The 13,163-nt window shown below is 40.8% G+C and overlaps 2 protein-coding genes across 2 annotated transcripts in view; one reads left to right on the top strand and one right to left on the bottom strand.

The window, feature by feature from the left end:
* Positions 1–324, bottom strand: part of LOC124612865 (coiled-coil domain-containing protein 149) — a 53,920-nt gene extending 53,596 nt beyond the window's left edge. Inside the window, exon 1 of the mRNA XM_047141339.1 lies at positions 100–324. Coding sequence (XP_046997295.1) covers positions 100–156 — 57 coding nt within the window. The 5' untranslated portion in view covers positions 157–324. The remainder of the gene's footprint in view (positions 1–99) is intronic.
* Positions 325–1,902: 1,578 nt separating this feature from the next.
* LOC124621663 (transmembrane protein 192) overlaps positions 1,903–13,163 on the top strand; it is a 37,684-nt gene continuing 26,423 nt past the window's right edge. The window contains exons 1-3 of the mRNA XM_047147158.1: positions 1,903–2,053; positions 2,125–2,262; positions 2,340–2,456. Coding sequence (XP_047003114.1) covers positions 2,015–2,053; positions 2,125–2,262; positions 2,340–2,456 — 294 coding nt within the window. The 5' untranslated portion in view covers positions 1,903–2,014. The remainder of the gene's footprint in view (positions 2,054–2,124; positions 2,263–2,339; positions 2,457–13,163) is intronic.

Genomic DNA, 13,163 nt, shown 5'->3' with positions numbered 1-13,163 from the left:
CAGGATTTACAATTCTAAAACGTAAGGTGTATACGAATGTTTTGCACAGCTGACCGGCAACCTATATGTACCGAACAACTGTCAAATGATCCAACTTACCTCGGCTAAGAAATTTTCAACATATTCTTCTACGGCTACTTTCCCACCACCTTCCATTGTGTGAAAATAATGGTGTACAAAAAGGTAACACCAATATAATTACTGCCTTTAACGCTTGATAAACATACTGCCATAACAACTGCTGTCACGTCAAGTTTGTGATCACACAGTCCACAGTGTGACCAACTATCAGCGAACTTAGGAAATTATATGATTCGTTCAGCCATCAGGTCTATGTGTTTGTAACGTTGGCGAAACTGTGAAAACATAATGTTTATTTTATTATATTACTAGCTGAGCACCCGGCATTGCACGAGTATGTATTTCAGTTCTAACATAGTCATTTGCATTAACAGTCAAACTTGATCACACCAATCACTTATGGTTGCTTCAAGTCCATCCCGTACGTAATTTCTGTTGACTTGCCCTTTACCTGCACAAGATCTCACACAATGTTTTAGTGTTTCATCCCACACGCTCCATTTGAGCGGCGTGGTGGACTGTCAGCTGTACGATACTCTGCTCTTCAGCGAAGAGTATTCATAAAAACATAACAAAGATGATAGAAAAATAAAAATGAGGGCAGTTTTCATTTTAAATTAAAATATTAATGATGGACAGCTAAAAAACGAGGAATATATACAATTTAAAAGCATAGTTGCGATGAGGTGAAATCTTTTATGAAAAACACCTGAGCACTTCACTTTTCCATGACTTCGGAATGACCCGCATTGGATAAAAAAGTGTTTTGGTAGAGGAGTGCGTATGTTCCATAGAGGTCTGGAGGATGTGGGTAAAGTAATAGGGGTCTGTTAGGTGGGACAACTACGGAGATGATAGGAGGTGAAGCAGATACTCAAACGGAGGGAAGGACGGGGTGTGAGGAGCAGTAATGGTGCGTACTGTGTGGCGAGGCTGGTGGCACAACAGGAAAGGGATACGGGTGGGTGCTGAGACGGAAGGAAAGAGGAGCCCTGATGTTGAGTGGGACAGGTGGGGAAGGATTAAAATTGATAGAATGGATAAATATCGAGGCGGATCTCATTGTCTGCAAGGGGGATTAGGTTGAAGTTGCGTTGAGAGAGGATATGGAGTACGTGTAGGGATGCGTTTGTGAAGGCGCAGCAGTATACCGGGTTGGCGAGCAGAGGCGGTACAATCGGGTTATCGAAATCTACTTTACGGTAAGTTTATGGAATGCGGAGGTGTTCGATGTGAGTGAAAAGGAGGAGGAGGGGGGGAGGGGGAGATAACACAGAATGGAAATATAGTAGACGATAAATAATACATCATTGTGAGATGATACCTGGATGAATTTATAAAACCACTTGCCACATTTTTCTTTGTGTTTCTTATCACGGGAATTATATACAGAGAAGGAGGCAAACAAATACTGCACAGTTTAGTTTAAATCTGGGTGGCTAGGACAACACTTGTACCGTCGTCCTGATGAGTGGAACGCTAAACTCTGTGATCTCACCCTGTTACATTGGCCGCAATAGCTCCTTTTGAAATCCCAATATATTGAATACAGAAGTATTTACATACTGGAACGCAAACTGTGCGCTTTTTGGCGGCCAAATGAGTAAAAGAATTATGAAGCTCCGCTGCATGAATAACGAAAATAATTGATTTTCCTATCAGCTTCTTTCTTATTATTTATAGCTATATCAATTAACAGATAATGAAAGATTAACAAAAATCCTGTTCGACAATGTGGCAGGGATCTCAAGCAACCGACGTCGGAAGAGAATTATTTATTTTGAGCTGTTGGCTGCCGTGTAAACAAGTGAAGCGTGCAAGCACAAAGTAAACATACTTTGCATGAGTGACGGGTATTTGTAAATATTGCGGATTTCGACATTTCTGTTACGGTTTTGTTCGTCCTGTCGTTGTACTGTAATGTCAGACAGGGATGGTTAGCCTTACCAGAAGTTTTAACACATCGACTAGCGTAAGTTTCAGTACTGCCGTTATTTCTGTTACGTAGCCCAAATGTCTAACACAAATCTATTTTTATTGTAGGGAGGAATATTTTTCAATGACAACTCAGTGTCAGAAGATGACGCTCAGCTGCTGCAGCCAGCTGCCGGTTCTAATAGGCGCGACAACTTCGCACCCCTAAACACAGTTCTGCTCTCTGCGTTTCATCTGTCCGTTGCTGTAGGTATATGTTCACATGCATCTTTCGTTGACTGGTACTGAGGTCAGGTATCTATTGAAGTAGTAATTTTTTTCAGGTTGGCGTGTTTTTGGTGTCAGTGGTGCTTAGTGCAGTGAATGATGCCAGCAATCGACAGTGCTTGTCATATTTCATTGTGCTGTATTTGCATGCACTGTTTTGGTGTATATCATGGGTACGTACTTCTGCAAATTATAAACTTTTGTGACCATGAGAGGAAGTGCAGAAATATTTATGTTTTCCCTACGCCTCCTTGTTTTATTTTAGTCTATTTCTGTTGTTGGCAAAAGAATCATTGCCTCCTACATCACTGAGATTATTTGGATACTTCCCACATGCTAATAGTTTTCCTGAACTGTGAAGATGGGAGCTTGCTGTCCAACACTCCTTGTGTCCCAAAACTCTCCTGACCTCTGACTCTGATGCCTTACCCTTAATTTTTACCTCTTTGTTCCCTTACTGTCCCTACGGATGGGTCCCTCTCGTCCTGGGGTCTGAGTGATCTGCCTTTCCTTTCTAATCTTCCACACTCTGTTCCTCTCTCCTCAATGAAGTAGTAACTGATAGTTCAGAAAGCTAGGATGGTCTCACAATGTTTACTTTTATATGTGTTTATTTCAGTACTAAACATTTAATCTCATGAAGGTAAGTATTGGCCAGCACTTATGCCTCATATTTGTTAAGTTTGTTGGTAGAATTTTCATTTGATACAGTACAAAGATTGGATGGACTTGGAAATTGGCCTGTATTCCATGTGATCAAGGAACCGATTGCAGTAGGAGGTATACATTACTTCTCATGAAATTCAAGATTGCATTAATATGTATACATGAATGATGGCGTTACATCTTATTGACAGCATGGCCACATCCCATCAAAACACATTGCAGGAAATCTGATTCCTAGGATTGAACTATAGATGAAGGGTAACGGCATATTCCATATATGATATTTCTGGAAAGCGTTTGACACTGTGCCCCACTGCAGACTGTTAATGAAGGTACATGCATATAGAGTATGTTGCCAGGTATTTGATCTGACAAACTGTGTGTGCAGCAATCTGTAACTGTTTGCTGATGATGCTGTGGTGTATGGGAAAGTGTCATCATTAAGTGACTGCAAGAGGATACAAGATTACATAGTCAAAATTTCTAGTTGTGTGTTGAGTGGCAGCTTGCTGTAAATGTAGAAAATGTAAGTTAATGCAGGTGAGTAGGAAAAACAATCCTATAATGTTTGAATACACCATTAGTAGTGTGCTGCTTGACTCAGCCGTATCAGTTAAATATCAAGGCTTAACATTGCAAGTGATATGAAATAAAATAAGCATGTATGGGTGGTAGTAAGGAAGGCGTATGATCTACTTTGGTTTATTGGGAGAATTTTAGGAAAGTGTGCATCATCTGTGAAGGAGACCACATACAGAACACTTGTGTGACCCATTCTTAAGCACTGCTCAAGTTCTTTCGATCTCCAACAGGTTAGATTAAAGGATGGCATCAATGCAATTCAGAGGTGGGCTGCTATATTTTGTGTAAGGACATGAAAATAAGATAACAGAAATTAGGGCTCATGCAGAGGCATATAGACATTCATTTTTCCACCCCTCTGTTTGCTAGTGGAACAGGAAAGGAAATGACTTGTAATTGTAGAAGGTACACTTCACCATACTCCATACAGTGGCTTGCATAGTATGTATGTAGATGTAGATTGTACTGGAAAAGAGATCTGATGTGGTGAGATGGAGTTAAGGATGGAACAGTAGCAATATAAACCTATACTGTTTCAGTAGTTCTGTGCGCACATGTTTTTTTCATTGTGTAACATCTTGTCTACAAGCCTTTGGGATCAACAATTGATTGTTTCTACCGAATGTGTGAAGTGCATGATAAATAACTCGACCCTTGCCACCTTATCCCTGGCAGCTGCAGTCACATTCCAGAGGTCATCTTGGATTCTTAATGTAAAGTCAGGCAAGTTTTTTTCCTATATTCATTTCATTTTTGACTCCCGCCCCCTTCCTCTCTCCCTCCCTCCAACTGCGATCTGTGGCAAGATATGACCAGCTAAGAGCAACAGGCTGTTTTTTTCCGTAACCTGCACATGAGCTACCATACACTTGTATTTTGAAAGCTGGTCTGGGAGCAGATTATTTTTTTAGTCTTTAGTTGTTCCATTCATTGAAAAATTACCATATTCTGTGAGAATCTAGCTGACCATCCATAATGAGAAACATTCCAAGTACATGGGAAAACATCAGCCACACACTGGCACAGTGTTGCACAGGTACTGTGAAGTGCCCCATGGATATTTTTGCCAACTTTCAGCCTTTCACTTCTTCCATATAATTGTTCACAGAAGAAACCCTTGATTCATAAGAAAAATTTTTGTCTGTTGGAACCAATACTCTCCTTCCTTGTAACTCAGTAACTAGTGGAACAGAATGCACCAACCCAGGGAAAGAATATTCCAATTGAAATGTGCTCCATAAAGGATTTTAATGTGATGTGCTTTTTAACTCATTTTTGCACGGCCATTATTCTAATGTGCCAGAGTTCTGTTCCCGCATGTCTACAGATTTTTTCAATTCTAGGATATGTTCTATTCATTATCATGAAGTATATGCAGGAATTCATTCACCACATTCCTGGCTTCAGTGCTGTCGCTTGTTTCACAGGACCAATCACACTGTCAGTGGTAATCTGTCAATTATGAGGCATGACATGAGTAAAGTGAGATGTTGCAAGTATCTTGCTTAGATTTGTGTGCTGTCAAAGCCGACCATAAGAATGAAAGATATGCTTATGGACATAACTGACTATTTACAGCAAATACTGCCACACAAGTGAGACAGTTTCTAGGAAATACGGAAGTGTCCGATCCCGCCTGTCTGCTTTGACCCATGACGTCACAAATATGGATGAAATGACCATAAACCATGATTCCAATGTGGCACATATAAAGTCAGTATGTACTCATTATGAGGACGAAAATACATCGAGAAACAAACACACACACTTTCCACAAAAAGCCTAATGACACTAATGGGACAAGCGCAGGAAATGGGGTGTTTTTGGGTGGCGGTAAACTAAATATAAACAAATTTAGACACCACTCCCATACAAAACCACACAAAACAACGAAAAGAACCATCACAAAACTCCCCAGATATCAGTAAACACAATATCATCTGGAATCGGACACTTCCCTTGACCTATATAGCTCAACAGCAGCTCCCGATCCCTTACATTAGGGTCAAACACTTCCCTTGGCCTATATAGCTCAAAAACATCTCCCAATACCAATATCAACATACACAGCCACACATTGGGATCAGACACTTCCCTTGACCTGCGCACTGTTAATTTTATCCATCATATCCATTCCTGAACAAAAACAACAACCAATTAATTTTACTGAAATTACCATACGATGTACAGCGAACAACACTAAATTACCCTTCACGCAAAATCGTTAACTCACTGAAACGAATTCCACTATAAAGCACAGCCGACACTCGAACAATTCTGGATAATGAGCAAAAGCAAACTGAGCCCATTACACCACAGAAACGAAAACCCTGAACATACCACCAGAGAGCACAACAAACCACAACATGACAACATCTACAAACATGCCACACTCACAAACCAAACTCCGCGCCGTCATAACGCCACACACGACAACACCCTTATGTCACGGGTCAAAGCCGACGCATGGGATCGGATGCTTCTGTCGACCCCAGTTTCTATTGTGAACAATATTCTACAAGATAAACTGTACCATAATCACATTTCAGGTGAGGTTCAATGGCCCTAAAAATGTAAAGCATCCTCAGCTCTCCATTTTAGCCTTTTAGACCACATTTGCAATAATGAGACTGACAGATATAGTGCACTGATGTGCTCTGCCTCTTGTATCTTCTAACTTGTTAGACCTGGGTGTAATACAGCAGATAGTATCTGATGTAAATCATGATATTTATATCATAGGAGGAAAATATTTTAATCTTCAGAGTGAACAAGAAACTCGCAAAGTCAGATCAGTCACCACATAAGAAACTTGGTGAAATATTAAAAATTTTGAACAGTGAGGGCTCCAGATTTGGGCTACACAATGTATGGACAAAGCCTGTGCTTTAGGAGCTAAGAATATGTCAATTTGTACAGCTGTTATTCTAGTTGTGTGTCTGTTATTACCATAGAACATAGCATTATTATACAGTGAGCATTATTATACAGTGGTACAATTTACTGGTGTAATACTAATTTACTTTACCTTCTTACTAACATTTATAATTTGCTTTATCACCTACCATGTTTGTCTTACTTTCACTTATTTTAGACACTTTATTATAACATTGGTATCCTTATCATATCATCATTATCATTTAACAGCTTCATTTTCCCTATGCTGTGTACAAGCTTTCTCCGTATATTCTGATCATGTTAAATCCTATTATTCATGGCACCATAGTGTTCTTCCTCTTGCTGCAGTGGTCATCTAACATGTTCTTGGTTTTCCTACCCACTGAGTTTCTTCAACTTTTCTCTTAGATTTACTCAATGTTGCTTTCCCTGGCATCCTTGGATCCCATACAAGTGATCTAACATGTTGGTAGAAACATAAGCTGACTGACCCTATTTACAGTTGCTTTCATGGCGAGATTGCCTCAACAAATTACGCTTTCAAAGTAGTCATCGATTTCCACAATTCCCAGGGGTAACTACCTATCTTAATGTTTTCTGCATCCCCCCAATCCCCTCCTCCCCCCCCCCCCCCCCAATTGCACCCTGTCCATCTCCCTCTCTTACAGTGACATTACTACTGCTCTGACACCACTTATTTGGACATTGTATTTCTGGAATTCATCCATCCACCAGTCCAGTCTCAGTTGTGCAGCCACCTCTGTTTCTCCCCAGTTCACATCATCAGCAGCAAAAGCCAAGGCATTACACTGCACATGGGATTTCTTGATGTTCTTCATTGTCACCCATGAAAGTGATAAACAGCAGTAGCAGTGGAGCACTACCTGGCTGGACTCCACTTCTTGTCTAAAGCCAGGATGAAATGACTTATGCCAAATTGCATAAAGCAGTGCATTGTTCATACTAGATCTTAGTTGTTCTTGCCAAATTTTCAGGCATATTTCTGTTTCTCAGGCACTTCCAGAATTATTCTTTTTTCGTGTTGTCATATGCCTTTCTGATATCAAGGGACACTGTGATCAGCTCTTTACCTTTACCTAACATTAGTGCCACTGTTATTACTCTTTTCATTTTTCATTTTGCTTTTAATGCTATTGTGTTCAGATTATTTTTGCTCTATTTAGTAAGATTCATTTTCCTGTTGCCCCTTTCTTGCCTCACATCTGCTGCAACCCCTTTTTTCTCTTTTTCACACACCATTTTTTATCTGCTCCTGCCTAATCAGCTTTTCCTCCATTCCTCCCCTTCCAAGTATCCCTCCCTCCCTTGGTGCATTCTGCAAGACATGTCATGCTCTGTCACTGGGTGTGGGCTGACCCAAAGCTGGCTATCATTTCAACCAAGAGTATCCTCAAACTGCACCCGAATGCATGGTGCTCCATGCCACATGAGCAAATCTTGGGTCCTTGCCAGCTCACTCAGTTAAGTTCTGTCACATATTTCAAGATATAGACATCAGTGTAATACATTCACTGGAGATTTGGCTAAAGCCAAGCATTCCTTCCAGTTCCATAATGTAGATGGCTTTGTTTTTAAAAGACATGACAGATGTAGCAGACGAGAGGAACAATAAGTGGATACGTACACTCTGACTGATTACATACTGCGGTACACACATCCAATTGTAATGAACTCAAATAAAATATATGTTCATAGAGATCAAATCACTTAAGTGAAAGTTCTTTATCTGTGATCCCACCAAACCAAAAATAAGTGGGATGATCTTTTGAAACAGCCCTTTCAGGTCTCAAATTGTCAAGTGAGTATTATTATTGCTGATGACATTAGTATAAATTTTCTTTTTGCATGTAAATTCAAGTGCATGCTTTCATCAAGTGTAATGCTACTTCAGCTTGCTCCTACCCAGCAAATAACCAATAGTCACAGACTCATAGATAAATTTGTAATGAAATCGTCCAATTGAGTAATTCATACCAGTTAGACATCAGACCTGACATACCTGTCCAGGACATAATTTTCATAAGTCACTCAATTAACTACATACAGAGGCTTTAATGTGACTGAATGTGCAGATGAGTTGCAAGAGAGAGATTTGGAGAGGACTTGTTCCATTCCTAGGCATAAATGACAAACTTAATGGATTTATTAACAAACTTATGCGGGATGAAAGCAGAGCTCACCATCTGCAGCATCGTCGACAGGACTGACTGCGGACCTTTGGTACAGAGCCGAGTAGAGGGTCTGAATCAGAGGCTGAGACGGTTCTGCGACCGTGTGGGCTGCAGATTCCTCGACTTGCACCATAGGGTGGTGGGGTTTCAGGTTCCGCTGGATAGGTCAGGAGTCCACTACATGCAGCAAGCGGCTACACGGGTAGCGGGGGTTGTGTGACGTGGACTGGGCGGTTTTTTAGGTTAGATGGCCTAGGGCAAGTACAGAAAGGGCAGCAGCCTCAAAGGGTGCGGGGCAAAGTCAGGACATGCGGGGGCCAAGCAGCAATGGGTATTGTAATTGTAAAGTGTCAAAGCTGCATTGGTAAAGTACCGGAACTTCAAGCGCTGATAGAAAGCACCGAAGCTGAAATCGTTATAGGTACAGAAAGCTGGCTGAAGCCAGAGATAAATTCTGCCGAAATTTTTACAAAGGCACAGACGGTGTTTAGAAACGATAGATTGCATGCAACCGGTGGTGGCCAGTTTGTCGCTGTTAGTAGTAGTTTATCCTGTAGTGAAGTAGAAGTGGATAGTTCCTGTGAATTATTATGGGTGGAGGTTACACTCAACAACCGAGCTAGGTTAATAGTTGGCTCCTTTTACCGACCTCCTGACTCAGCAGCATTAGTGGCAGAACAACTGAGAGAAAATTTGGAATACATTTCACATAAATTTTCTCAGCATGTTATAGTCTTAGGTGGAGATTTCAATTTACCAGATATAGACTGGGACACTCAGATGTTTAGGACGGGTGGTAGGGACAGAGCATCGAGTGACATTATACTGAGTGCACTATCCGAAAATTACCTCGAGCAATTAAACAGAGAACCGACTCATGGAGATAACATCTTGGACCTACTAATAACAAACAGACCCGAACTTTTCGACTCTGTAAGTGCAGAACAGGGAATCAGTGATCATAAGGCCATTGCAGCATCCCTGAATATGGAAGTTAAAAGGAATATAAAAAAAGGAGGAAGGTTTATCTGTTTAGCAGATTTCAGACTACCTAACAGATCAAAACGAAAATTTCTGTTCCTACACTGACAATGTTGAGTGTTTATGGAAAAAGTTCAAGGCAATCATAAAATGCGTTTTAGACAGGTACGTGCCAAGTAAAACTGTGAGGGACGGGAAAAACCCACCGTGGTTCAACAACAAAGTTAGGAAACTACTGCGAAAGCAAAGAGAGCTTCACTCCAAGTGTAAATGCAGCCAAAACCTCTCAGACAAACAGAAGCTAAACAATGTCAAAGTTAGCTTAAGGAGGGCTATGCATGAAGCGTTCAGTGAATTCGAAAGTAAAATTCTATGTACCGACTTGACAGAAAATCCTAGGAAGTTCTGGTCTTACGTTAAATCAGTAAGTGGCTCAAAACAGCATATCCAGACACTCCAGGATGATGATGGCATTGAAACAGAGAATGACACGCATAAAGCTGAAATACTAAACACCTTTTTCCAAAGCTGTTGCACAGAGGAAGACCGCACTGCAGTTCCTTCTCTAAATCCTGGCACAAACGAAAAAATGGCTGACATCGAAATAAGTGTCCAAGGAATAGAAAAGCAACTGGAATCACTCAACAGAGGAAAGTCCACTGGACCTGACGAGATTCCAATTCGATTCTACACAGAGTACACGAAAGAACTTGCCCCCCTTCTAACAGCCGTGTACCGCAAGTCTCTAGAGGAACGGAAAGTTCCAAATGATTGGAAAAGAGCACAGGTAGTCCCAGTCTTCAAGAAGGGTCGTCGAGCAGATGCGCAAAACTATAGACCTATATCTCTGACGTCGATCTGTTGTGGAATTTTAGAACATGTTTTTTGCTCGCATATCATGTTGTTTTTGGAAACCCAGAAGCTACTCTGTAGGAATCAACATGGATTCCGGAAACAGCGATCGTGTGAGACCCACTTTATTTGTTCATGAGACACAGAAAATATTAGATACAGGCTCCCAGGTAGATGCTATTTTCCTTGACTTCCGGAAAGCGTTCGATACAGTTCCGCACTGTCGCCTGATAAACAAAGTAAGAGCCTACGGAATATCAGACCAGCTCTGTGGCTGGATTGAAGAGTTTATAGCAAACAGAACACAGCATGTTGTTATCAATGGAGAGACGTCTGCAGACGTTAAAGTAACCTCTGGCGTGCCACAGAGGAGTGTTATGGGACCATTGCTTATCACTATATATATAAATGACCTAGTAGATAGTGTCAGAAGTTCAATGCGGCTTTTCGCGGATGATGCTGTAGTATACAGAGAAGTTGCAGCATTAGGAAATTGTAGCGAAATGCAGGAAGATCTACAGCGGATAGGCACTTGGTGCAGGGAGTGGCAACTGACCCTTAACATAGACAAATGTAATGTATTGCGAATACATAGAAAGAAGGATCCTTTATTGTATGATTATATGATAGTGGAACAAACACTGGTAGCAGTTACTTCTGTAAAATATCTTGGAGTATGCGTGTGGAACGATTTGAAGTGGAATGATCATATAAAATTAATTGTTGGTAAGGCGGGGTACCAGGTTGAGATTCATTGGGAGAGTCCTTAGAAAATGTAGTCCATCAACGCAGGAGGTGGCTTACAAAACACTCGTTCGACCTATACTTGAGTATTGCTCATCAGTGTGCGATCCATACCAGATCAGGTTGACGGAGGAGATGGAGAAGATCCAAAGAAGAGCGGCGCGTTTCGTCACAGGATTATTTGGTAACCGTGATAGCGTTACGGAGATGTTTAGCAAACTCAAGTGGCAGACTCTGCAAGAGAGGCACTCGCCAGGTTTCGAGAGGGTGCGTTTCTGGATGAGGTATCGAATATATTGCTTCCCCCTACTTATACCTCCCGAGGAGATTACGAATGTAAAATTAGAGAGATTCGAGCGTGCACGGAGGCTTTCAGACAGTCATTCTTCCCGCAAACCATACGCGACTGGAACAAAAAAGGGAGGTAATGACAGTGGCACATAAAGTGCCCTCCGCCACACACCGTTGAGTGGCTTGCGGAGTATAAATGTAGATGTAGATATACTCAACTATATGACAAGTATCTTCCCCATAAGACCATAAAAATGAGAAGGAAACCTGAACTTTGCCTAATGGTTGATGTAAAACAACTAATGAATCTCAGAAACACTGCACATTGGGACAAGCAACTCTCCATGTCAGAAAATCACGTTGCCTACAGTGAGAAGCAGAACAAAGTCAGTCAATCTGTCAGAAATGTCAAACATTAAGTAACAACAGACAGAGATCAGCTACCATGTATGATAATATGTGTGGTCTAAGTACAGCCAAAGTAAAAGCTACATCTGATCCCATTGGTTCGACCAAGGAGTTATACCGGTATTTCACTTTGCCAACAACTATCATCGAAATGCAAATAAAACAGAGAATTATTAATTATTTCATGGGAGTCATAAAACACAATAGCCCCAAAAGATTCTATCTTAAACATATTACAGGCAATATCATAAAAAATCTGACGCACATATCAGATCAGCATCTACGGGATGTGTTAGTATTGTAGTCCTAAAGGAGTTCAGGAACACCTTGACTGGTCAGGAAAATAGGTACAAGGTAAGAGTGATGGTGGTGATGGTGGTGGGAGGAACAGATAGTTAAAAAGACAAGTAGGTCCTTTTGCAAGAGAATAGTCATGGGAGCAGAACATCTGATATGTCACCTTTTATTTAGCCTCTCTGGGGAAAGATCTTGGTGGTTGCTGTGGGTATCAGGAACAGTTTGGACCATAACCTCAACCACACAGTTGAGGATGATCTGACCCATCACAGGGAATTTTCAAAATAAAATTTATGTTGTCTTAGTTACAAATTTATACAAGAATGACCAGCTTTGATTGTCCAGGCCATCATCTTCAGATCATCAAAACCTTATTACCGTAACTAACTCAGCAAATATCATATGAAAGTAGTCATCCTTGTATAAATTAATGATCGAGACAAATTCAATTTTATGTTTCACAAATGATTTACCAGAGAAATTGGTGGACTTTTCGAAAACTCTAATATTTTCTGATGATAGAATTATATTGATTATTGTCCCAAACACTTCTACAAAGGAGACAGCTTACAAAACACTTGTGTACCCTATCTTACAATATTGCTAAATTGTGTGGGACTCGTATCAGATAGGACTAACAGGGGGTATTGGATGTATACGAAGAAAGGCAGCATGAATGAATGGCCACAGGTTTGTTTGACTTACAGCAGAGCATCATAGAAATGGTAAAAACCTGAGCTGGCAGACACTTGAAGATGGACATCAATTATCCCCTGAGAGCCCACTTATAGAGATTCAAGAAATAGTATTAAATGAAGAATACAGAAGTGTACTTCAGCCCCCTACATAGTTCACCTGTAGATATGGCAGAGACAAGATTAGACTAAGTGCTGCAAGTATGAAGGTTTTTAAGGAGTCATTCTTCCCATACTCCATACACATATGGAACAAAAAGAAACTCCATGCACA

The sequence above is a fragment of the Schistocerca americana genome, chromosome 1 (genome assembly GCF_021461395.2).
Source record: "Schistocerca americana isolate TAMUIC-IGC-003095 chromosome 1, iqSchAmer2.1, whole genome shotgun sequence".
NCBI lineage: Eukaryota > Metazoa > Arthropoda > Insecta > Orthoptera > Acrididae > Schistocerca > Schistocerca americana.
This window is presented reverse-complemented; position numbering and strand designations above follow the sequence as displayed.